This window comes from Macrobrachium rosenbergii, chromosome 11 (assembly GCF_040412425.1).
Source record: "Macrobrachium rosenbergii isolate ZJJX-2024 chromosome 11, ASM4041242v1, whole genome shotgun sequence".
Classification (NCBI taxonomy): Eukaryota; Metazoa; Arthropoda; class Malacostraca; order Decapoda; family Palaemonidae; genus Macrobrachium; species Macrobrachium rosenbergii.
In genome coordinates, this window is record NC_089751.1 from 25,981,707 (window position 1) to 26,007,108 (window position 25,402).

The window sequence follows — 25,402 nt, forward strand, 5'->3', positions numbered from 1 at the left end:
GTACTGTAGTTAGCTAGTAGTAGTCAAGTGAAGGATGGGGATTATTAGCCACTTACTCATGGGTTGGCATTCCCTTTTTCCTTTAGCAACATGGACAAATGAGGGGCTAGTTAGAGGTGGGATTGTGATTAGAGACTATGATTAAAGGCTTCAGCTAAAGAGCTCAATTCATTTATGCTCTATTTCTATGAGAAGGGAGGAGGGAGGGCTCCAATCATGAAATTATTCTGACGTGACGGTGATTCCAAAGGTTCAAACGGTGGTCCTGACAGCCATTTAAGGATCACGTCCAAGTTCCAAGTGACTCCTGAAGGTTTTGCTTGCTTACTAGTATTAAAATGTTTTATTAAATTGCTGATGTCTTGGTTTGAAGACAGGTCTACTCCTCAATGTTTAAGTACTGAACTCAACATTGCTCTGCAACCCTTGATGGAAGATGTTGTGAGTCCTTTTGAGGTTCTAAGATGTGACAGAAGATATGCGATTTGGGCTACTGACGTTTGAAAAGAGGAGATATTTCACTCCTGGTACCACTTCCAAAAAACTGCCCACTTGGCTTGGTAGACTACAGTAGAAGATTGCCACCTATACTTAGTAATAGCCTCTGCAGCTGTCCTTGAAAATCCTTTCGCTCTGGCAAGCTCCTTGACAGTCTGAAGCCTGTCAGAGTGAGAGTGGATAACCTTGATGCCATCGGAGAAAGTGCGGCTGTTTGAGATTTCTCTTCTGAGGAAGTAGCCTTGGGAAGTCCGTCAAAAGGCCTAGCAGATCGGGGAACCACTCCTTGTGTGGCCAAAAGGGAGTGACTAAAGTCACTGACACGTTGCTATGTGCGTTGAACTTTTTCAACATATCCCTCACCATGCTGAAGGGAGGGACGGCGTAAAGGCCAAGGTCCGACCAGTCCTGCAGCTTGGCATCTGTCGCCCATGCTTGAGGATCCGGAGCCAGGGAACAATACAACGGAAGACGATGGTTCCTTGAAGTCACAAACAGGTCTATTGACGTCTTTCCCCACAGCTTCCACAGGTTGGTGCACACCTGTGGATTGAGTGTCCACTCTGTCGGTAGAACCTGTTTGCTACAACTCAATTCGTCCGTAAGGACGTTCAACCTCCCCTGAATTAAGTGGGTCACTAATTGGGTCTCGTTGCTTCTTGCCCACAGAAGAAAATCCTTTGTTGCTTTGTAGAGTGTAAAAGAATGAGTCTCTCCTCGATTCTTGATATAAACCAGGACGGTCATGCTGTCCGAATGGATCGCTACTGTCTTGTTGAAGGTTTGTGTTGCAAAATGCTAAAGTGCAAGACGAATTGCTTTTAATTCTTTTACACTGATGTGGAGGTTTCTTTCGGTAGGAGACCATGTTCCTGAAACCTCCATATCGTTGAGAAGAGTTCCCCAACCCAATCCGAAGCGTCTGAGTATAATGTTAGGTCGGGGTTCATTGGAGCCAGACACCTTCCTGTTGATAATCTGTCTTTCGCCAGCCACCATTGAAGGTCCTCTTTAATCTGGGGAGTGATTGTTGAAGACGAATGAATCTGGGAATGGCTTCCTTTGCCAGCTAGCCTTGAGGTAAAATTGCAGTAATCTTGTGTATAGCCTGCCTAATGGAACAAACTTCTCTATGGAAAGTTTTGGTCCCACTGGAACACGGAGGACAGACAACTCACTTTCGAGGTGCTGGTTTGTTAATGAGTTTCTTGGCTGGTCTGGAAGTTCGGGGGTTGGCTCTAGGTCAGGGCTGGAAACGACCTCTAGAACTTCGAAAGGGCTGTTGCTGCAAGGGCTGTGGTAAAAGCAGCGGCTCGTGCGGGGAACTTAGTCCTTTTGGTGGATTGAGCAAGGAGGTCCTGCGTTGATTTCTTTTGTAGCTCTACTGAAACCCGTTCCAGGGTGTCCTGCGAGAAAAGACTATTCTTGTCCAGGGGGGCAAAAAGACGCAAAGAACGTTGCATTGGGGTGACTCCCTTTGCAGAGAACAAGCACCACAAAATCTCTTTTTTTAAGGACTCCTGTTGTGAAGATGGTCGTCAGCTCTAGTGCTTCATCTCTTATGGCTCTATCAGTGCACGCCAGCAATCCCAGCAAGTCCGATGCAAAGTTTTCTTGAAGGGATGTACAGTCTTCTATTTTCTTTAGAGCCCCCACCGTCCAATCCAGAAAACTGAAGACCTCAAAGACTTTAAAGATGTCTTTAAGCAGTTGGTCTAATTCCGAGGCAGTGAAGAGAATATTGGCTGAGAGAAAGCAGAATGACGAGAAGCATCTATGATACTGGAGAAGTCTCCTTGAGAGGAGGCAGAAACTCCCAAGGACGGAGCTTCTCCAGTTGCATAAGACAGATACTTCTGCCTAATCAATTGAGAGAGAGGTGAACAGAACACCGCTTTTCTGACGTCTCTTTTACGCTAACCAGGCGTCCATGTGGGCGAATGCTTTCTTTGAAGACGTGGAAGTCTGGCAGTACCTGGTGGTTGTCGCATCAAGAAGGCCAAGCCCGGAGACGAAGGGGCGGCTGGAGAGAAGAACGATGGGTAACAGATCAGGAAAAACCTGAGCATTGCCGAGTAGTTAGATGTAAGTTGCTCCTCTTCTGCAGGTTCCTCGATGGAGGAAACGGGTGATCCTGGGGGTCCATGGTCTCTTGCACTACCGGAGCTGGCTTTTGAAGAAGGCTCAGAACTCTGTCAAGATGGAGTTGAAGCGGTGCCAACGGAGGATCTTGAGCAACAGACGGAAATTCACCTGAAGAATCAGGTACTGGAATCTTTCCTTGTGGGGTCACGTAGATGCTAGAAGTAGGGTGGACTTTGAGGGAAGTGCCCACAGAGACTGGACGCATGGACGTTGGGTGCTCATTCGCTGTTCGGAATCTGGGTGCCCATGAACTGGAAAGGTGGATACTGAACGCTCATGTGATGGGTGTTCAGACACTGGGTACTCTAGAGATGATAGCTCGGACACCAAATGATCTTCAAGTTGGTGCTTACACACAACACTCACACACTGGGCGCTCAGACACTTTGCGCCGATGAGGTAGACTGGCACACACTCTTTTGGGGTCGGAATGCACTTTCGCAATTGAATGGGCGTGAGAATCTCTCACTGCCGACTCCCAAAAACTACAAGAAAGAAGAGGGCTACATTCCCTCTCTAAAGCTCGCTTACAATAGGAGGGTGAATCTGTTTCCAAGGAAGCGTCCGGCCTTTTCAATGGCCTAGAAACCTTCACAAAGCGGCCACTGCGCTTCTTGGATGCGGAAGATTCTGAATCACTTGATGATAGGGCATGTATGTCCATTCGAAAGCCGTTCCAATGGCGTTCTTCTGCAGCCTGGGATTGGCAGACAACAGGCTCGGATGAGGCGATGACTACTCGTGGGCAAACCCCCCTGACCTCCCTTGGACTGCCAGTTTGCTTCCTCCCAGGTGAGCAAGGGGAGTTTAGCAGGGACCTTGGTCTAGGAGCATCGGTGGGACTAACACTGCACTCGACACTACACTATTAAATTTGTCCATCAGGACCTTCACAGAATCCCTAATCTGAGGAAAAGTATTCACAAGTAAATTAAATTTTTGATCTACCCGTGCTTCTGAGCTGGCAATGACACTGGGTTCAGCAGAATGAGAGCTAGGTAATGGAGTGACAGGGAAAGCTGGAGGACTGGGAATGGGAGAAAAGCTGTCACAGGTGTTGAAGGGATAGGCAGAACAGCAATATCAACTTCAGGAGAATGACCTGTACTAGCGGAAGCCTTAGTTTCAGCCCTAGCTGTAGCTTTTCTCAGTCGGTCACACTGTAATTTGTCTAAGTGTGCCTGTAAAGTCTTCCACTTCCCTTTATCCCAGTCCTTACATTCTTCACAATTATGCTCAGGAGAGCAAATTTGCTCCCTACAAGAACTACATACAGTAGGTGAGTCATATTTGACAGAAGTGAGTCAAGTTTTGCAGCCTTTGCTGCAATACCTAATGCTAAACAAACTATAGTCAGACATAATAGGTCAAAAGTCCAATCAGGCAAGTCACAATTCGAAGATATAATCCAGAATTCTAGCTAAGCTAAATAGCTGTGTTACCAAAAGCAGAGTACTTCACCAAAAGACGATCTCCAACCATCTGGCGAAAACAAATCAAGAGCTGCTAATAACTGGTGTTCAGTCACTAGCCAGCAGAAACGAATTGAGCTCTTTAGTGTGAGGAAGCTAAGCAGGTGAATGTAGCCGTGAGAGTGTGTATGCATGAAGCGAAAGGTAAATTAGTAACAAATGTAGTGGTGGATCAGAATAAATATTGTAGTTTGGTAGACACGGGAGCACAAGTGTCGTTAGTGAGTAGTACAGTAGTTAGTGAATTGGAAAGGTGCGATTGGGATATAAAAAGAAAATCAACGAGTGTAAGGATACATGGTTTGAGACAAGGGAGTGTGCTAGTATGGGAGGAGGTACAATTAAAAATTCAGTTAGGGGGATTTGAAATAATACATAATTTTGTAGTCATGGATGAGAATGATATGCCAACATGTTTTTTATTAGAATTGATTTTATGAGAATGCATGATATAAGTGTGGATGTCAGGAGGGGAATTTTAGGAAAGGGCGGCAGGGAAATAACGAAGGTTAAAGGAGGATGTGTCTAAAACTAGTTTTGTAGGTATGGTAGATATTGCAAGGAGTGAAAATGATTTGTTGAGTGAAGAGGAAATTAAGCAGATGCAAAATCAGTGCATGAAAAGAAATATGTTAAGAGAGTGTGTGTTAGGGGTGTAAGAGTAGGAAGTTGGCCGTCTGAGTTAGAAGTGTATAAGCGAAGTGCTAAGAGATTTGTTGTATGTAAAGGTATAGTTTATTTTTTGCATCAGGAAGGAATATGGGATGGGGAAGTGTATGTGCCAGTATTTTCGGAAGACGCAGCCATGGGTATGTGTTTATTAGTGCATGATAGGTTTGGGCATCTGGGAAAAAATAAATTATGGGAATGTATGAGAGAGAGATTGTATGTTCCTGGATTGAGTAAAATTTGTGTGGATGTAGCCATTACGTGTGCGGACTGTCAGAAGGGTAAGTATCAAAGTGTGCATGCGAATCCACCTGTGTTGCGATTGCAGATGAAAGAGTTATTTGAGATGGTTGTGATTGATTGTGTGTCGTTGCCTGTGACTGCTAGAGGACATGTGGGAATGGTTGTAATGGTAGATCATTTGAGTAAGTTTGCATATGCGGTAGCGATTCGGAACAAAAAGAGTGAGACTGTAGCGAGAATGGTGGGTCAAGTGATGTTGCCAATGTATGTGCAAGCCGACGCGAATGTTGAGTGACAATGGACCTGAATTTGTTGGATGGGAGTTTGAGCAAATGTTGCGTGATTGGGGCATAGAACATGTGTACTCTACGCCGTATATGCCCAGTGCGAATGGATTGGCGGAATGAACGGTGAGAACGTCGACAGAGATATTACGTATGATGAGTGAATGTGATAATGATTGGGATGTAAACGTTGGGCGAGCGTTGTGGGTATACAACGCCACCGTGCATAAGGGTATTGGTATGTCTCTGTGTAAATATGTGTTAAATTTTGAAAAGATAGTGAGACCGAGATTGGGTCTATCTGAGAATGATAGGGAGGTATGGAAGAAGGCGCATGAAAGGTTTGAAAGTTACAAGGTGGGCGAGAAAGTGTTGAAAGAAGTAATCGAGAAAGGGCAGTTGAATGTAAATAAAGTGCGTGAAAAATTTGAGGGTCCGTATGAAGTGTTGGAAGTTGGTCCCAGTGGGCTTAGTTATGTTGTAGGGGAAGTATGTGTAGATGGTAGTGTGAGAGAAATACGAGCGCATCATAACCAATTGCGTAGATGGAAGGATGTACCAGAATATGTGAGAGAGAATGGGGTGTATAAATGGTTGAAATCGAATGTGGGTGAACCAAGTATGCATGAGAGCTTGTGTATGGAGGATCAGCAATTTGTTTTGATAGAGTATGGTAGGAAACGTAAGAAAGGGAAGAACGTAAGTGAACGGAGTGGTCGTAAGTTGTGTGATAGGGGTGTGAGTGCCAAAGTGGAAATGAGTGATAAAGCGTGTAATACGGATGAATGGGATGGTATGGATAGAACGTATAGCATATGTGGGTTTGATATAACTGAGTTGACTGAACGTGTAGGGGTTAGTGAACGGTTGGAGGTGAGCGAAAGTGTAAGAGTAAGAGAGCGTAGCAATAATATACGAGTGATTGAAAGCATGAATGAATCGTTGCAAGAATTGGAAAGGTCAATGAGCGAATGGGATGGGTTAGTTGAAGAATTGGGGGAGGTATTTGGGAACGAGTTAGAGGGTATAGATGAGATTGTGGATGAAACTGAGAGTGGTAATAGTGAAGAAGATAGCGTGAATCTGAGAGAGAATGGAGAAGATGTGAGTTTGAATGTTGCTAGAAGAGAGAATGATTCTGAGAGAATGATTGCGTGCCCGCGAACGCGATCTAGAGGACCTGCTAGTGAGCATCCGTGGGTGTTGCGTAAGGCGATTTGAAAGAGGTGTGAAAGGTGTTGGTTGGGAAATGCTAAAAGGGGGGGAGAATTATAAAGGGATGAATAAATTTGTTTGTATTTAGCATTTCCCAACGTTTTGAGAGAGAGAGAGAGAGAGAGAGAGAGAGAGAGAGAGAGAGAGAGAGAGAGAGAGAGAGAGAGAGAGAGAGAGAGAGAGAGAGAGAGAGTGTAATTCTCGTAAGTGAGTGCTTCGGTTGTTGGAAGAGGGATGAGGTCGTTAGTTTGTTTACGGCGCTGTCTGTCTGTGGAATATGTGAAGGGTTTTTTGGTTTTAGAGTGAGTCTTGAGTCAGAGCTAGTGCTGGTCTGTCGTTTGGTTTTGGACAGTTTTTTGTGTGCTTTTTGAGAGTTGTTGGTTTTCCTTGTTAGTGTACTGTTCTAGTTGTGTATATAATTCTATCTTCTTTTTTTATGTTCCCTTGTTTTGTTTGTGTGGTTTTGGGTGCTGTGTGGGCGACCGTGGACGCCTTACTCCATCTTCCAGCAACCGAGGACCAGGGTGAGTGTTGTGTACTGTTTTTTTTTTGTGGTTTTGAATTCCACCACAACGTTGTACCTATTCTTCCCCGAAAGTGGGCGGGCAGTATACCTACACCCAAAACAAAAGAGCGCTACTGCGAAGTTAGAATTTTGAGCTACCATGTAAAGTAGAAACTACAGCTACGTAATTATTTGGTAAGTTACTTATATAAAACTTAAAGGTTATCATTGTGAACTCTTTATGCCTTTCTGTTGCCTACTGAAACTTAAAGGTTATCATTGTGAACTCTTTATGCCTTTCTGTTGCCTACTGAAGTCTCCCTATCTGTCATTTGTATTTTTAATAAGATTTGTCATAATTTTTATGGTCTGTTATGTTTACATACTATTTGTATTCTCTTGTCCTTTAAGATGATTTAGCTCTTGGACAAACAATTCTAATATAATTGTAGTCCTAAGTCCCCATTGTAAATAGTTGGGTAAGAGAATAATTTACATTACTGTTTCAAGAGACTATATTTATGAGGGATAATTTCCAATACTGTACTGTATTATGACCTCTCCTACAGTATTCATATGTTTATTTATGATAAATACTGTACATTATTTTAAAGGCTTATTTAGTGAAATAAATATCACATATTTTTCCTTCCTACCTTATTATTTAAATAAAAACTTAGAGTATATAGGTACTCAGCTGATGGTGCCCAACATGGGGCAACATGATGAAATATTGTTAATGATCTAGTAGATAACTGACTACGATTGTGGATTCCAGTTGTCTAAAAATGACATTTCTATAATAAAATAATACTTTATATATAAATTACTTAACAAGTAATTACATAGCTATAGTCTCTATTAAACGGCAGCTAGAATTTTTGAAATTCACAGTAGTGCTACTTTGTCTTGGTTAGGCGACTAACCCCGCCCACTTTTGGGATAAGAGAGGAACTAGTCCAGCTAAAAGAGCTCAATATGTTTATGCCTTCCTATCCATGCGAGGGGAGGAGGGAGGGCTCTGATCATGTAATTACTTGGTAAGTATTTTTTTATTTTATTATAAAAATGTCATTTTTATATAAGCAACTTACCAAGTAATTACATGGTTGAATCCCACATTGAAGGAGGTGGGATGCATGGCTCTATCTATTCAAACATTTTAAAAATTGTAATGAAATGAGAATAGAAAAAATGCTAACATTGGTAAAATGTTTGCTAGTTCCTTACCTGGTGAGTACTGCCTCTGGTTGGTGCCCATCTCAACCAGTAGCGGTGTGGCAGTATAGCCAGAAAGCGCCTGCTACTTAGTGGGATTCTTTACTGCGGAGGAGTTTTCCAATTGTAGATAAAGAATTAAAAAGTTGTCCCTGCCCTGGGCTCAGTACCGTACACATAAAAACAACCAGAGTAACCAATGTAGCTGCCTAGACCATGAATTAAAAACCAATACCCAACAGAAAAAACAAACTGTAGGGTACTCCACGTACATAGTACCCCCCGGCTTCCCTACAACTCAACACCCTTATTTCTCGGCGAAGAAAAAAAGGTATGGAAGGGATACTTCCTACACTCCCTCTCCCATCACCATGCCAGCAACCGAAAACGGATCCAAGTTACTGCAATTCTCATATATAGTTTTGACTTCACTCACGTAATGTGAGGCAAATATTGACCTACACTTCCAATATGTTGTCTGGATAATTGAGGATAGCGACAAATTATGTTTAAAAACCATGGAGGTGGCTACCGCTCTCACTTCGTGCGCTTTCACTTTCACTAACGGTAAGTTATCAATCTTAAACTACAAATGAGCCTCCAGGATAAGATCCTTAAGAAAAAATGCCAAGGCATTTTTCGAGAGAGAACACGAATGATTTTTCACTGAGCACCAAAGGTTGCTCGATGCACCACGAACCTTTTCAGTTCTCTGCAAGTAGAATTTAAGTGACCTTACAAGGCAAAGGGTCCTTTCCTCTTCCTCAGGCCCCAAGACATCTACCAGACTTTTGACAGAGAAGGAACAAGGCCACGGATATGAAGGGGTTTCATTCTTCACTAAAAACCCAAGAGTAAATGAACAAAAAGCATTACCCTGAGAGAAACTGATTCTCTTATCTAAGAATGCGTGTAACTCGCTAACACGCTTAGCTGTAGCCAATGCTACCAGAAACAGAGCCTTCCTTGTTAAATCTCTCATAGAGATTGAACTTAGAGGTTCAAAACAGGGGTCTGACAACCATTTAAGACCACGTCCAGGTTCCAAGCTACTAATTTCTCTTCCTTACGTTTGGTCGTATCAAACGACTTAATAAGATCGGACAAATCCTTATTAGAGGAGAGATCCACTCCCCTGTGTCTAAATACAGAGCTCAACATTGCTCTGTAGCCCTTAATAGCTGAGGAAGATAGTCCCCTAAAAGATCTTAAATAAAGAAAGAAACCTCCAATTTCAGCTACAGTTGTCTTAGAAGATGAGATGTTATGTGTTCGGCACCATGAACGGAAGATTGTCCATTTGGCTTGATAAACATTGCTCGAGGACTGGCGTCTGCATTGAGCAATAGCATCTACAACCGACCTTGAAAATCCCTTCGATTGCACCAGTTTCCTGACAGTCTGAATGTGGACAGTCCTTGGTGGAACCATCTGAAATGCAGCTGTTTGAGTAAATTTAGTTTCTGAGGCAACAACCTCAGAAAGTCTGTCAGAAGCTCTAACAAGTCTGGGAACCCCTCATGGGTTGACCAAAATGGAGCTATTAGAGTCATTGTTACATTTTGGTGATTCTGGAACTTGTTGATTACTTCTCTATCTTGAATGGAGGGAAGGTATACAGATCCTTGTCCGACCAGTCCACAAGCATTGCATCCGTCACACATGCTTGCACATCTAGGGCTGGCGAACAATGCAGAGGAAGACGAAAGTTCTTTGCGGTCGCGAACAGGTCCAGAACTGGCTTTCCCCACAGTTTCCAAAGTTTTAGGCACACTAAAGGATCCAGAGTCCACTCTGTAGGGAGCACTTGTTTTCGGTGGCTCAGTTCGTTTGCTAAGACGTTTAATCTCCTTTGAATAAACCTGGTTAAGATCTGTGTCTGGTTTCGATCAGCCCACAAGAGAAAAGCTCTTACTGCCTTGCAAAGGGTGAAAGAGTGTGTCCCTCCCTTGCTTCTTGATGTAAGACAGGGTCTTGGTATTGTCCGAATGGATCGTCATGTCTTTCCGAACACTTCCAGAGCAAACTCTTGTAATTCCCAGTGAAATGCTTTCAACTCCTTTACGTTGATGTGCCATTTGCTCTGTTCTGGAATCCAAAATCCGGAGACCTCCCTATCTCCCAGGAGAACTTCCCAACTAGGTCTGAAAGGGTCCGTAGAAGGCTCATCCAGTTGTTTGCAGAGCAAGACTGAAGGGAGAGGAATTTTTCCACTTTCTGAAGGCAGGCTTCTATCCTTGGGGGGAGGGAAAAACCCGAAAAATCAGAGTTTATCCTCATCCCCAAATATACTATCTCCTGAGAAGGAGTCAGCTGTGACTTCTGAAAATTTATTAAAAGGCCCAACTCCTGGGCTAGAAGGGTCTTTTGCAGCTCCTCCATACATGCTTCCTTCGACCAAGAACGAAGGAGCCAATCGTCCAGATAGAGCAAAATATTGACCCCCATCAGAAATAACCATTTTGCTATGGGAGTAAAACCTGGGGAGCCGTGGCTAGGCTGAAGCAAAGGGCTCTGAACTAATACCCCCTGTTCTTGAAAATTCGAGTCCTGATGAACTGGAGCGTGGAAGTATGCATCCCTCATGTCCACTGAAATCATCCAATCCCCCTAATGAATGGCTGCTAGGACGGATTGGCTCGTTTCCATTTTGAATTTGGTTTTCTGGACAAATTCAGGGTGCTTACATCCAGGACTGGCTCCCTGCCTCCTGAGGCCTTGGGGACTACGAATAACTGATTGTAGAACCTCAGAGAGCTGGTATCCTCAACCACTTTGATGGCTTCTTTCTCGAGGTGGGAAGACACTTCTTGGGAGAGGGTGGAAAACTTCTCAGAGCCTACTGAGTAAGCCTTCGCTACAACTGGCGAGCTGGTCAAAGGAGGCTTCCATATGAATGGGATGGAGTATCCCTCCCTCAAAACTTCCACAATCCAGGTTTCTGCTCCTCTCGCTTCCCATCGTTCCGAAAAGCGAAGGAGCCTGGTGCCTACTGGCGTACAGAGGACGCGGGTCTCACTTACGTAAGGGAGCTTTAGAGGAGGATGTCTTGATCGTCCGAGAGGCGAACCAGGCATTAGCACACAGTCTGGGAAAGCCCCTTTGTCTGCCCCTACCATGAAAGAGCTGAGATTGGACAGGCGACGAAGACAACGACACCTTCCCCAATCTTTTCTTTGACTTCTTCTTCATCATCTTCCCCAGGATTGAGGTCAGGTCCCCAAACCATGCAGGAGCAGCCGAAGACTCAGGAGCAACCAGAGGAGCCACAGCAGCAGGCGCAACCCGGGCAGCATAGACGGTGCTCGGACCAGCAGTTGCCGGGGTAGGAACATTAGTGTGGCAGCCAGGAATGTCCAGTGGAGGAGCCAGGGTTGAAGGCACAGGTGGCACGTGAGCAGCCAGCCCGGGCCGAGCCAGGGTTGAAGGCACGGGAAGCGAGGAGCCGGGACCATTTCCATGAACGAGCCAGGGTCAGTAACTGGAGAAGGCATAGATATGTATGGTACCTACGACGTCACCATATACGAAGGACCAGGTCGAGACAGCGGGGCCAGGAACCCAGAGGGCAGCAGCACAAGATGGTGAGTGGCAAGGGCAGCCGAGACCTGGGTGTCAAGATGTGAAGCCACCGTCACAGGTAGTTTCCCAAACGCTGACATGGTGACAGTTGTGGTGGTGGAAGCAGTAGCTGAGTGGGTTGTTACAGGAGTGCCGGACAAGTGGGACACCAGGCCTTCAAGTGATGGAGCGCCAGGTAGACCCAGGTGTAGCCAAGCAGAAGATAATTCCGACACCTGGTCCATGGAAGGCGCTTCCACCCCCAAACCTGAGGAAACAGTTGGGTCAAAATGGGTAGCCTCCACTCGCTCCGGGGGAAAAATTTCGCCCCCAGAGTGAGGGGAAGCACCCGAGAGGATGTCCTGAGCAACCGCTCCACCACACCCTGACACCTGAAAAACGTATGAAGAAGGGGAAGGGGGGGTCCTCACCCCAAGGAGAGGGAGCAAGCAGGGGAAGTTCGCTGGGAGGGAGGAACAATCCCGATGGATTAGCCACCACTGGAGTCATTGGGGGTGTGTTACCCTCGGACAATTCCTTGGCAGGCTTCCGACGGTAGCGTTTCCTCCCTTCGAACCTCGCCCATTGCTCGGAAGACCAGGCACAACACTCACTACAAGGAGCATTGCGCGAACACACATGTCCCCTGCAGGTTGGGCAGCGGGCGTGTGGGTCCGTGTCAACGCTAGATCGAAAAGTATTACATCTTTTGCCCCCTACCCCAGGACACACATGCTGGGGATAGGAGGGCTTAGAAGGCTTATCAACATTCATGATCAAGCAACAGTAAAGAAAAAGCCCACCGGGAAATTTGAAGGGCAGTCAGGCAGAGAGCGAAGAACAACGCCCGCATTCCACGATGGCCGAAAGCAAATTGGAATGGTTACATCCAGGCAGGGGGTACTTCCACCTCCCGGACGGTAGTCAACTGCCTAACCACCTTGTTCGAAAGTTCAACGGCCGTTTCCAGCCTATGCTGAAAGTAATTCCTAATGTAAAGGACTGAGGGTTTGTATATCGTGTCGGAACAAAATTCTATTTCTGATTAAGGTAACATTTCTGATTCTGATTAAGGTAGTACTTCTGATTAAGCTAGCACTCTTGATTCCGATTAAGGTAGCTTTTCTGATTCTGATTAAGATAGTACTTCTGATTCTGATTAAGGTAGCACATCTGATTAAGGTAGTACTTCTGACTCTGATTAAGGTAACTTTGCTGGTTCAGATTAAGGTACTACTGCTAATTCTAATAAAGGTTGCACTTCTGAGTCTCATTAAGGTAGTACTTCTAAGTGTGATTTAGGAAGTTTTGTTGACACTGTTCAAGATACTACTTCTGGTTGTGATTAAGGTGGCTTTGCTGATTCTGATTAAGGTAGTACAGTACTTCTATTAAGCATTTCTGATTCTCATTAATGCAGCACTTCTGATTCTGAATAAGGTAGTATTTCTCATTCTGATTAAGGTAACATTTCTGTTCTGATTAAGGTACAACTTCTGATTCAGGTTAAGGTAGCACTTCTGATTTTGATTAAAGTAGCTTTTCTGATTCTGATTTAGGGAGTACTTCTGATGCTGATTAAGGTAGCATTTCTGATTCTTTTTTTATTCTGATGAAGGAAGTACTTCTGGTTCTGATTAATACAGTATTTCTGATTCTGATTAAGATAGTACTTCTGATGAAGGTTGCACCTCTGATGAAGGTAGTACTTCTGACTCTGATTAAGGTTTCACTTCTGATTCTGATTAAGGTAGTCCTTCTGATTAATGGGCATGCCTATGCCATAAGGCCCTAATATAACCAGACTTAGAGTCTTAAAGAAATTTTTACAAGTTTTTAAAATTTGTCATTCACAATGCCATATAAGCGACAAACAAAATTGTCCATGAACTAATCTAGACATTTTTTTTGAGCAATATATCTTCAAGGTATGTTTATTTACACATAAAACAGTCCAAAAACAATGTATAACCCCTTCCACCTAACCAACTTAAGAGTCATAAAGACATTTTACAAGTTTTTTCTACAATTTCCTGTTCACAGTGCCATACAAGAAATTAATAAAATTGTCAATAAACCAATCTAAACAATTTTTTTTAGCATTATTGCTTCAGGATATGTTTATTTAGACATAAAACAGTTGAAAACTATTAATAAATAAAATTCGATAATTTCTCGAAATTCATGGTCCTCATGCCCCTTGAAGTAGTACTTCTGACTGATTAAGGCAGCACTTCTGATTCTAATTAAGGTATGTTTATTGAATATTTTCTAAGTAAAACCATGCACTAAACTAACGACCTGGTTAGGTGAGGGGTCCGGGGGGACAAAAAGCCCCTGGCTCGGTAAGGCCCTAGTGCCCCAGGTTTGGTTAAAGGGGGAAGGGATCCATGGGAAGCAAAAACCCCTCCCAACCCTGCAACTAGATAAGGACCAGTAACCTAGGTTAGGTTAGGTGGGAGTCCAGCCCAAAGTTAGGTTTGGTGCCCCATGTCAATTTAAGTTGTAACCCTGTTTTTTTTTTATTTTACTTTACACTTCCTTAAGTTGGGGGGGTCAAAGGGGAATCAAGTCCTCCCCCTTAACTAGTTAAGAACCCAGTGCCACATGTTGGGTTAGGTTAAATACATGCTCGTGGTTTACTTGTGTTGTCTTCCTCCCACCCAAAAACCCCATTTTCCCACTTCAGTCCCCTGAATTGTAAGGTATTGGAGGAGGGTCCAGTGTCACTAAAACTACTGAAAGGGTAAAACTTTACATTAGTTGCGCTGCCTGATTCCCGCCAGTCGTCGACCGGGGGAGGTTCCTAATACATAATGACATAACCTTTCCTATAATGCTAGGTCCTGACATAACCAGATCTTATCTGCCTAAGCCTAACCCAACTTAGGGCAACGTGCCCTGACCTGGCCGGACCCCCTAAAAAAAAGGAGTAACCTGTCCCAGCCAACGATTGGCGGGAATCAGGCCACGCAACCAAAGTCAAGTTTTACTCGGAACACGATAAAGCTACGGTTGGCACAAATAACAAAATGATCGATTGCATGTATGAAGTAATCAGGTAGGCATTCGGGTCGTTTCGGCAGTAAGCACGTTTACGTGCAAAATGGGCGCCGTGTTTAGTACCAGCCCTTGGGGATGTACGTAAAACATGAAATAATAATGGCAAATACCATAAACATAACGGTAAATACCATAAACATAACGTCTTACATTGTTTTGGATGTTACGGCCTAAAGTGACTTACGGCCGAAACGACCAGGACCGATCAGGTAGTACCATATATTTGAAGACCTCACGTATAAAAAGAATGAAGTTTCTTTGCATAAACTCACCCTTACCAATAAGTCACAACTACGTTGTAAAGCGGTAATTCGTCGAGGTGAAACCATAACCTGTTTAATATATTTAATCGTATTCATGATATGAATTGCATGAAACAGAGGTAGCGTAAATTCGTAATAGTAGTAGTATTAGTTAGAAATAACCTCTGACACGTCTCCCTTGCCTGTACTACTTTGCCTTTGGCATTGTTTAAGTATAGCTTCTCTATGGCATCATATTTTGTTATGGATAAATTCTTTCCTATCTTCAGTTTCCTCTTTAGAAAATTCCTTGAATAGTAAGATATATTAGCCATTAGTTCCTCTTTATCTTTCTGTTATAGATGTTTCACGTATCTACAGGTTAGTATACTCGGCAATAAAGCAAGAAATGCTCCTGGTTGTTAATTACGTCTTTACAATGTAAACATTTACTATCTTTCCTCTCAGTTTTTGCTGCCACATAACTCTAACGTGCTCAATTAAGCATAGTTTTTTTTTGCCGTTATCATTCCTAGTTTCTTTTCTTTCATTTTCTTTAAATTTCAGTTTTTCATTGTTGATTTTACATTATGGAAACTGTCATTCCTCCTTTTGAGCATCTTTTTAGACAAGTAACCATGAATCAGTAGTTCTACGTTACTTTTAAATAGGACATAGTCACAGTTTCTTGCATAAACTGCGTAAGGCTCGTTACAACACAGTGACAGATGGTCCAGTTAATACCTCCAGTATCATATGGAGAAATCAACCCTGCCATGACGTTTCTCATTCTTCGTCTTACTTCTGAAGGTCTGAAACCGAAGGAAAATAAAATAATGACTTGCAAAGCTCCAAGAATTGTCCTGTTAATAACAGTGCTCCTAATATCTGATTGGGACTTATAACCTGGAATAAACTTGTGGTCATATTAAAAAATAGTAAGAGGGGAAACTTTCTCAATGATTAGAAAACTGTGATCTCTATAAGAACAAAACAATGAGTTTCTTCCTTAGAAAGCAGGTATCATTACTTGTATAAGGTAGCTCTTTTACCCATTTAAGCCATTGCTAATTAATCCAATTTAAACATATGCTTTAATAAAAAAAAATAAAAACAAAAAGTAATGAAATGCAAGACTGGGAAATTTTTCAGTTTCTGTAATTACTCTTGAATTCTAAACTTTCTTAGCAATCAGAAAATTCTACCGTCAATAAGAAAAAATGAATTTTTCCTCTAGAAAGCATGCATTATTCATAGTGGTAAAAATAATGGTCTTGTGTCTCAAATATTTACATTAGCATTCATATCTTACACGCTGGAGCATAATAAACAAAAAGTTTTAGAACAATAGTGTAATTTTGATCAATATCACGCTGACAATTCACAGATAAGCTACCCTCATTTGCAAAATTGCACTACAAAACTCCCAGTATATTGTTTAAAGTGGTTTTGCATACAATAAAAGGAATGAAAAAATTCACCTACTCTGTGTAGGTTTTTTTTTGGAGTGAGACTTCAACCTGAAGTCATTACTTTGACAACAGGACATAGGTTGGACCAGTAACCAATGGATCTCTTTGTCGCCTCAATTCTTGATTAGTAAACGTGTCTTCCCAGAAGTAAGGTGCAGTTTATGTAACTGTTCAACAGACTATCCTGAGGTATAAGTGAAGTTTTATGAAGGCACACTGTAATAGCATATATTTCCCGACATAGTTTACCATGAATATAAGGTACAGTATCACAAAAAGGGATAAAAAAACATATAAGGTATATTTAAGTAAATGTAAAAAAAATATTTTCTTAAACACAGCCTTCATGCTGGTCCAATGGAAATTCATAGTAAACAGAACTAAGATATGCTTACATTATTTTCAGATTTTCATAGTTGCAAACCACTGCTTGATAACAGTCTTTAGTGAAGGTCACGTCACCTCGACTGTTCCCCTTGTTACCATGTCTTCCGCAGAGGGCTCAAAGGAAACCTCTTCGTCATAATACTAATATTTTCTTCATTGGTCAATAAATGAAACTGAGGGGAGTACTGGACTGAAGTTTCTCAACCTTCACGTGAAAACATGAACTTTTATAAACGAGGCAATATCATCCGACCAGTCCCGCATATCCACATTGTCTTTGAACTCAGAGCAAATGAGACCACACAAACTGTCTCCAATCTACTTCTTGCCCCTCAAAAAGTGTGACTGCCAAGACTCATTACCCATTAAGAATAGAGTATTATGTTACACCCTTGTCCTTTTGAACGGCGTTGCCATGCAGGTTGAAAAATTACTCTTTAACCAAGTTGTCACCCCTCCTGCATGTAGTAGTTCTGGTCTTTCAGAGGTAAGACATCCCACGGTCTTTAATGCATGCAGTCTTGCCCAACTCAGAAGCCCACACCATATCTTGTGTCACCTTTTGTTCATGTTCTCACGAATGACATATTTACCTACCAGAGTGTACCGAGACCCATCCCATTATCACTGGAAAGTTTCCATGCCATTTTGTTTTGTCAAGCTAACCGGAATTCCAAGGCAGTCTGAGATTACTGTGTTCCATTCTGTATACCTGCGTTTCACCAACTGGGACTCAACTAGTAAGGAATTCATCAACTTAAAATGGGTCTGCTGATTATTCTGATATTATCCTTAGATTCTATTATGACTGACGCTGGCATCCATGTAATGAGTTCATCATTCATTGAATGTGCTGCGTCACCTGCATGTTATTTGCTGAAAAGTGAATACTGCCGCCATCTATCGGCAACAACAGGAACTAAGGGGAATTAAAAGGACCAATTTAAGCACAAAAGCTGTCGCCATCCATCAGCAAAAATGAGAAATGATGGGCAATAAAGTGATTAATTCAAGTTAAAAAGTGAATGCTGACGCCGTCTGTCGGCAAAAATCAGTAAAGGCAATTAAAGTGACTAATCTATGCTAAAAAGTGAATGCTGTGATGCTAATTTATCGGCGACAACGACAATTAAAAGGAATTAAAACGATTAATTCAAGTTAAAGAGTGAATGCTGGCACCATCTATCTGCAACAAGACCGTTCGAAATGCCAAAACGTGCCCTTGCGGGGACGCCGTTATTAGTCTGTTAATGGCATGGGGTTCCTCTGAGGAAGGAGCTTTCAGAGGCCTAGACTGTGTTGCCATTTTGAGTCAGCTAAAGGCTCTCTGAAGGTAAATGCGGTCGTATGTAGTCCGTTAATGGCTGGGCCAAAACCGCATGTTTACCTGTCACTCCGGGGTCACCAGTTGTGAGATTCAATACGACAGGTCTGAGTTTAAGTGATTTATTTTTCGGAAGCCAGGTATACATCGAGGAATGCGTACGGAAAGGTGGTCACCGACCTGCGGATCCCATACCATGCATTTGGGCAAGAATTTGTGTTTGTTTGTTAGATGACATAAAATGAGAATAATTTGCATTACAATAAACATACAAAAGTGGTTACATACATCGGCGGAAAGGCCGGACAATAATACATATGGAGAGATATATAAAAGTAAGAAATAATAACAGGTAATATACACGACGTGATTAATACAGAAATGAAGAGGCGCTTGACGCCTTTACACTGGTATCAAAGACTGATGATCAGTTTTCTGTACTACAACTTTCATACCTGCAAACAGTTCTGGAAGTTCATTACTTACATGTTGGGTTATAATAGCAGGCAATTTGATTACTCTTATTTACAAAAGATTCTTTATCTTCAAAACATACATAACAATCACTTCTTGATGGCAAATTAGAACGTATTCTTCTCCCATATAACAATTCAGCAGGACTGGGTATTGTTATCAATAGGTGTACTACGTAGGAACACCAAAGCCATCTGGGAGTCATTACCAGACTGCTTTGCTTTTTTAAGCACTGATTTTACCACTTCAACCATTCCTTTAGCAAATCCATTGCTTCGTGGGTAATGTGGACCGCTTGTTATATGTTCAACTTCCAAAGTCATAGCAAAATTTCTAAATTCAGCAGCACTGTATTGTGGCCCATTATCACTATACAGAAGCTTTGGTATCCCCTGAATAGCAAGCATATCTTTACAAAACTTAATTACCTCATTACAAGATGCAGATTTTAATCCACGAACAAAAGGCATCTTACTGTAATGATCAACTAACAATATATATGAGTGACCATCTAATTCAAATAGATCACTAAACAAGATTTCCTATGGTTGAGACGGTAACTCATGTGAAAGCATTGGTTCCTTCTTATTACTCTTGGAATTTTGTAACCATACAACACAGTCTTGAACATATTTCTCAATATCAGTCATCATCTTAGACCAGTAAGTACAATCCTTAGCTCTAAGCTGAGACTTTGTTACACATAAATGCCGAGCATGCACGCGATCCAAGTATTCCTTTCTGAAATTTTCAAGGATAAGTAGTCTATGTCCATTATATATTAAATCATTTTCAACTGACTGATAATCTCTCAGTGAACAATAGGAGCGAATTACTTCTGGAACAGACTTAACCTGGCCAGGCTAACCAATGATGATTTGTTCACATTAAACATATAATACAGCATCTTGCTGACTTGCCAATCTCAACTTATTTAATTGACCAACTGAAATTAGCAGTATGAGAACTGTTTGCTCTAGTTCTATACTATGACCAGTAGTTGGTTGTACACGAGATAATTAATCAGCATAAATCATTTCTGTACCTTTGCAATATACAATACTTACATCATATGGGTAAATCCTTAACAGGATTCTTTGTAACCTTGGAGGAGCTAAACTTAATGGCTTCAAAACAATATTCTCAAGGGGTTTATGGCTACTATAAACATTTATTGTTTACCATAAACAAATGTATGAAATTTCTCTAATCCAAAAACAACAGCTGAGAATTCCCTTTCTATATTAGCATATCTAGAATCAGTAGGAATTAATGCTTTAGATGCAAAAGCTATTGGCTTTCCACCCTGAATTAATGCTGCCCCTAACCCAATCATTGAGGCATCAATCTCTATTTAAGCGGGCATATTTGGGTTAAAGCAAGTTAATGTCAAATTACTATGAATTATGTCTTTCAAAACATTAAATGCTTGTTGGTATTCACTTTTCCAACACCAATCAGAATCCTGTTTGAGCAGTTGTCTTAAAACAATAGTCTTGTCTGACAAATGTGGTATAAAAGGGCCTAAGTATTGAACAAGGCCTAGAAAGCGTTGTAGTTCTGCTTTACTTTTAGGAAAAGGGCGACTGCGAATGTCGTCACACTTTTTGGAATTAGGTTTCATACCATCACATGACCATATTAATCCGTAAAATTCAATAGTATATAGTGTCTTTCAGAATTTCACATTTCTCACATCGAAATACCAAGCCATACTCCTGTGCAACTCTCATAAGTCTGTGTAAGGCATCATTATGTTCCTCAATAGTTTTGCCATATCCAATAACATCATCTGCAATACCTATTAACCCTTTTCCAACCTAACATAAAATTTCATCCATATGCTTTTGGAAACTATCTTGCAATACCCTTAAACCAAAAGGTAATCTACAAAGTCTATATTTACCAAAAGGACTATTGAAAGTACAAAATTTGCTACTTTCACCATCTAATACTATACTCCAATAACCATGTTTGGCATCCAACTTAGAAAATATAGTAACACCAGCAAGTTTATGGCTTATTTCTTCAACAGTAGGAATTTTACGGTAGGTTCTTTTAATAGCTTTATTTAAATTTCTAGGATCTAGACATATTCTAAGCTCACCAGAAGCTTTTCTGGAAAAAGCAAGAGAACTTATCCAGTCACATGAACTATCATCAGGACATTTAGTTATGACTCCTAATTTCTCCATTTCATTCAGTTTGTTACAGATTTCTTTTAACTGTATGGGATACTTACGAGGAGGTGATACAACAGGATTTACATAATCTTTTACCTGAACAGCATATTTCTTTTTGAAATGACCAATACCTTCGAAACATACAGGATGTAATTCTTTTAATTTCTCTTTATTCCTAATTACAGCCTTTGAGATCTCACTGTTACTACGTTTTATAATTATTGACAAAACTAATATTCTTACTTTTAGAAACCTCAACAACTAATTACTTTGATAAATCACAAGATAAGATTGCAGGACCATCCATGTCACATACATAAAATCGAGCATGATACTAATCAGAATCATCTAGTTGCAACAGAATATCAATATACCCCAGGTGCCCAATAGGAGTGCCATTAGCAGCGGCTAATCTCACAGAAGTTTGCTTTAATCTTTGACAAGGATTTGACTCATTGGGATACGTTTGTTTTAAACATCTTACAGGAAGGACGTTGCCATTTGCTCTAGTGTCAGCTTTGACTTAAAAGTGTAACATGACATCTGACACATTCTGGCATTACATTCAATTTTGCTATGATTGATTGGCGTACATCACCTGTTATCTCATTTATTACAAGTACTTCCCCAAAGTATAATATATTATCATTCACTTCTACACGGTGAACTTGCTTATTTTCAGAACTCTTACCACTCTTTTTCTAATTTTCTTGAGACCTGTTACGTGATTTTGACCTTTTGCGATAATATTTAGGATTGCTCTTACACACTTTAGCATGGTGGTTAAATTTTCCACAAACGCTACACTTTTGCTTGTGGACAGGGCATTTCCATATGGGATGACTTGTCCCACAAAATTTACAAGAACCTATGAGCCTATCACGTATATTCACTGCTGGTATTGATGACGGTCCTTGAACAAAACTATTAAGTGTTCTGCATAGTTGCCTGAAAACTCAGCAGAACAAATTGCATCTGGAAGCTTCAAATCATTCCCTTTCTTGATTAAAAATTTTCTCTCTTCTGGCCAGAGAATACCTTTTATCATCTGGAATGTGATTTGTTCATCTCTTGTATTATTGTCTGGGAACTTACACATACAGTATTGGCTTTAGCTTTGATTCTGCATATAAAATCATCAACTGGTTCTCCTTCTTTGTGTGTTATCATTGACAGTTCAAGTCTCATAACCCATTTATTCAGGGTTCCAATCGTGTGCTCTTTGAATTTGTTAAACACAAGATCAGGTTTCTTCCTACCTTCATTTGACAAGTTCCAACTTTTAAATAATTTATGGCCCTTGTGACCAGCAGAAAGCAGAATATAGTGATATTTCTTTTCGTCACTGATATTATCAATAGCAAAATAGCTACACATGAAATCAAATCACTCTTCATAGCATCATTCTGATCAGCTGCTACCCAGTTCAACATAGGCCGTGGAACGGACGATTTGTCTGACATCTTGAATTAGGTTAGGCTAGGTTTCACTGCACTCTGTATCATTAGCCTATACAGAAGTACAAATTATGGGCTAGGCCAAGTAAAGTTAAGGCTAATATGAATATAACATCAGCCTGGGAGTAGGCTATGTCACAATCCTGCTCCTAGCATTGAATAGCAGTAGCTTAAGATAACCAAAAATAGACTAGGCTAACTCACATGGAAGGCTAGGCTATTGTGGATCGCAATCCTGTGACTGATCTCTGTCAAATTTTCTGACTAGGCTAACACACAACCAAATCAAACCATAATATATCCTTCTGGCATAACTATTTAATTTACCATGCTTTCTTGGTACACTACCATCATCAGTTTCCTTTACACAGTACTGGAATTGCCTAATTGCAGAAGTGACACCGGGTCTTCTCCGATCTCAGACCACGTCTTAGCTCTTCCCCGTCAAGCAATGCAACAAATTTCTCAGTAACTAATAAATACATACAGATTCTAAGCTGCAGTCCTTGGAGACGTATTCTCTCACGTTTTCACTGCCACCATACCTCGGGGTTTTCATTCTATAATGTATATATGAAGGCTTGAGTGATAAGACTCGTGGTACTTGGATCATTGTTTATTCTTCCTTGGGGTAGAGTGGATATAGGCTACTGTACAAACGGTAAGTGTTAGCATACAGAAACAAAAGACACAGCTAGCGTATAATTATATGACAAAGGCCACCGAAAATTGATCTATCTTTCGGTGGTTTCGGGATAATGCTGTATGAGCCGCGGCCCATGAAACTTTTACCACGACCTGGTGGTGGCCTGTCCTATATCGTTTCCAGACTCACGATAATGGCTAACTTTAACCTTAAATAAAATAAAAACTACTGTGGCTAGAGGGCTGCAATTTTGCATGTTTGATGATTGGAGGGTGGATGATCAACATACCAATTTGCAGCCCTCTGGCCTCAAAAGTTTTTGAGATTCGAGGGCAGGCGGACAGAAAAAGTGCGGAGGGACAGACAGAGCCGGCACAATAGTTTTCTCATACAGAAAATTAAAAACAAACTCTGTCCCATATAACTAAAATATCTAGAGATTCATTTACGCCAAGAAGCAGCAAGAAATTAGCTCTAATCCGAGTAAAATACGGCAAAATCAACTTACCTCATCATTTGGCCTCGGCTGATATCCAACCCCAAACATTGATTTAAATCGATTTACAAACTTTAAAAGGAATTTTCTCAGTAAATATTTACACAATCAGATATAATGCAAAATCACTGGAAATTGCATTAAATTATTGTAATATCCGTACTTTAGGCTCACTGGAGTGACCGCCCCCAACACTTTTTGTTTCTTTATACGATAACAGGCGTCTAACAGTGTTCCAGGACCAGTAAAGAGCAGATGATACTTCTTTTTCAAACTGACAGTGTACGTCGCATAAGACGTTACTGTATTCGGCTGTTGCGAAGCCTGTAATAAAAAGTTCGTTGCGAGTGATAGAAGTGTTTGATAAGACCAGGACCCACTAAATGGATAAGACCTTCACATAGAGTCGAAATAATCGTAAAATGTGGTTATGATTACTGTTTTGTGTGTGTGTGTGAGAGAGAGAGAGAGAGAGAGAGAGAGAGAGAGAGAGAGAGAGAGAGAGATTGCTGACAGTTCACATAAGCGCTAAGGTCTTTATGCACTTTTAGCTTTATTCGTAGTCCATTTCGCTAATTTTGGTTAGCCGACGTGTATTTCGGGGAACATAGTACCTCCCCGTCATAAGCCAGACCTCTTTATCTTAATGTTTCTATTAATATTAATGCGTAGTTAATAAGAAAATGTGCCAAAGTCCATTACTTCAGTCAATCAGACCCAACACTTTGCCCACAAAGGAGTATTTTGATTTACAACGGATGAGTGATGGGGAGAATTCTGAAACCGCAAATCTGAAGATTTTCCTGGGACGAAAGAAAAAAAATCCTTTCATTCAGGTTTCTTAACAAAGAGCAAGTCAGATTTTACTCTGCCATTTTGTGATAACGATGTATTTTTGGTAGAATTAAGCCGCAGGTGTCATCGAGGGACGAAAAGAAAGTATGTATACTACTTTGCAAGTCCATGTTTCACAGCACAATCTCTCTCTTTACATATCAGGCCTCCTAATACCCGTTCCCTAGTAGTCTCTCTCGTGAATTTCTAGGTCTTGAACCTGGGAAAAGACATCCGAACCCACTCTTTTAGAGGTCATGGAATGCAACGAATATTTTACTTACCGGGTGGGGTCAGGTGAGGGTCGATACGCATGTAATTAACGTAGCAGATACAAGACTCACCTGGGTAGAACGTCATTCAGGAAGCCAGGCTTCTTGAGCTAACCAGATCGAAGGACTTGATCAAAATAGGCCTGCATTCATGTTTGTTGTTTCAGCTACTATTCTTTGCTGGCCTCTGCACTGAATCTTTCGATATTATTGCCGTGAATATCACCAAAATTCTGATAAATAAATAATAAGAAGGTAAAATAAACAGAGTGTGTAACCACAATTAACAATCCCCCTGGATTGTTGGGTTGCCAAACAGCTGCGCATAGTCTCATGTAAGTACCCTCTAGGAAAACGTCTCCTGCTGTGATTGGTAGTTAATGACATCATCATTCTCGTTGCTGATTGGTGGACTTCGGTGTTTACTATACGGTGTGAGAAACTGTTGCTCATTGTCACTATGAAGAAAAGCTTGAAAGACGTTTTTATCTCAGTGGAAATTGTACCCATAATCATGGGAACACTAGGCGCGATCCCAAGATCCCTGAAAAGGAATCTGGAAAAACTGTTTTTAACCGTCATATTAGTAAATATATGAATAATGATAAATTTAACGTAACATTATACTGATCTTAAGTGCTTTATTCGACTTTGAGCTCAAAAGTTTTAGGGCGGTCATTTACGCTTTAAGAAAGCAGTATAGCCAACGCAAAATAGCAGTTTCCAGCCCTAATAGCGAAAA

The 25,402-nt window shown here is 41.3% G+C and overlaps 1 protein-coding gene across 4 annotated transcripts in view; it reads right to left on the reverse strand.

Moving 5' to 3' along the window:
• mEFTu2 (mitochondrial translation elongation factor Tu 2) overlaps positions 1-24,977 on the reverse strand; it is an 84,143-nt gene extending 59,166 nt beyond the window's left edge. The window contains exons 1-3 of one of the 4 annotated variants that reach the window (XM_067111387.1): positions 24,733-24,977; positions 16,601-16,771; positions 15,146-15,927 (exon numbers count right to left, since the gene is read on the reverse strand). In XM_067111387.1, coding sequence (XP_066967488.1) covers positions 15,146-15,232 — 87 coding nt within the window. In that variant the 5' untranslated portion in view covers positions 15,233-15,927; positions 16,601-16,771; positions 24,733-24,977. Of the gene's footprint in view, positions 1-15,145; positions 15,928-16,600; positions 16,772-23,566; positions 23,763-24,732 lie in introns of those variants that run through there. The other 3 variants (XM_067111388.1, XM_067111386.1, XM_067111389.1) reach the window with 3 other exon arrangements.
• Between the last annotated feature and the right edge of the window lie 425 nt (positions 24,978-25,402).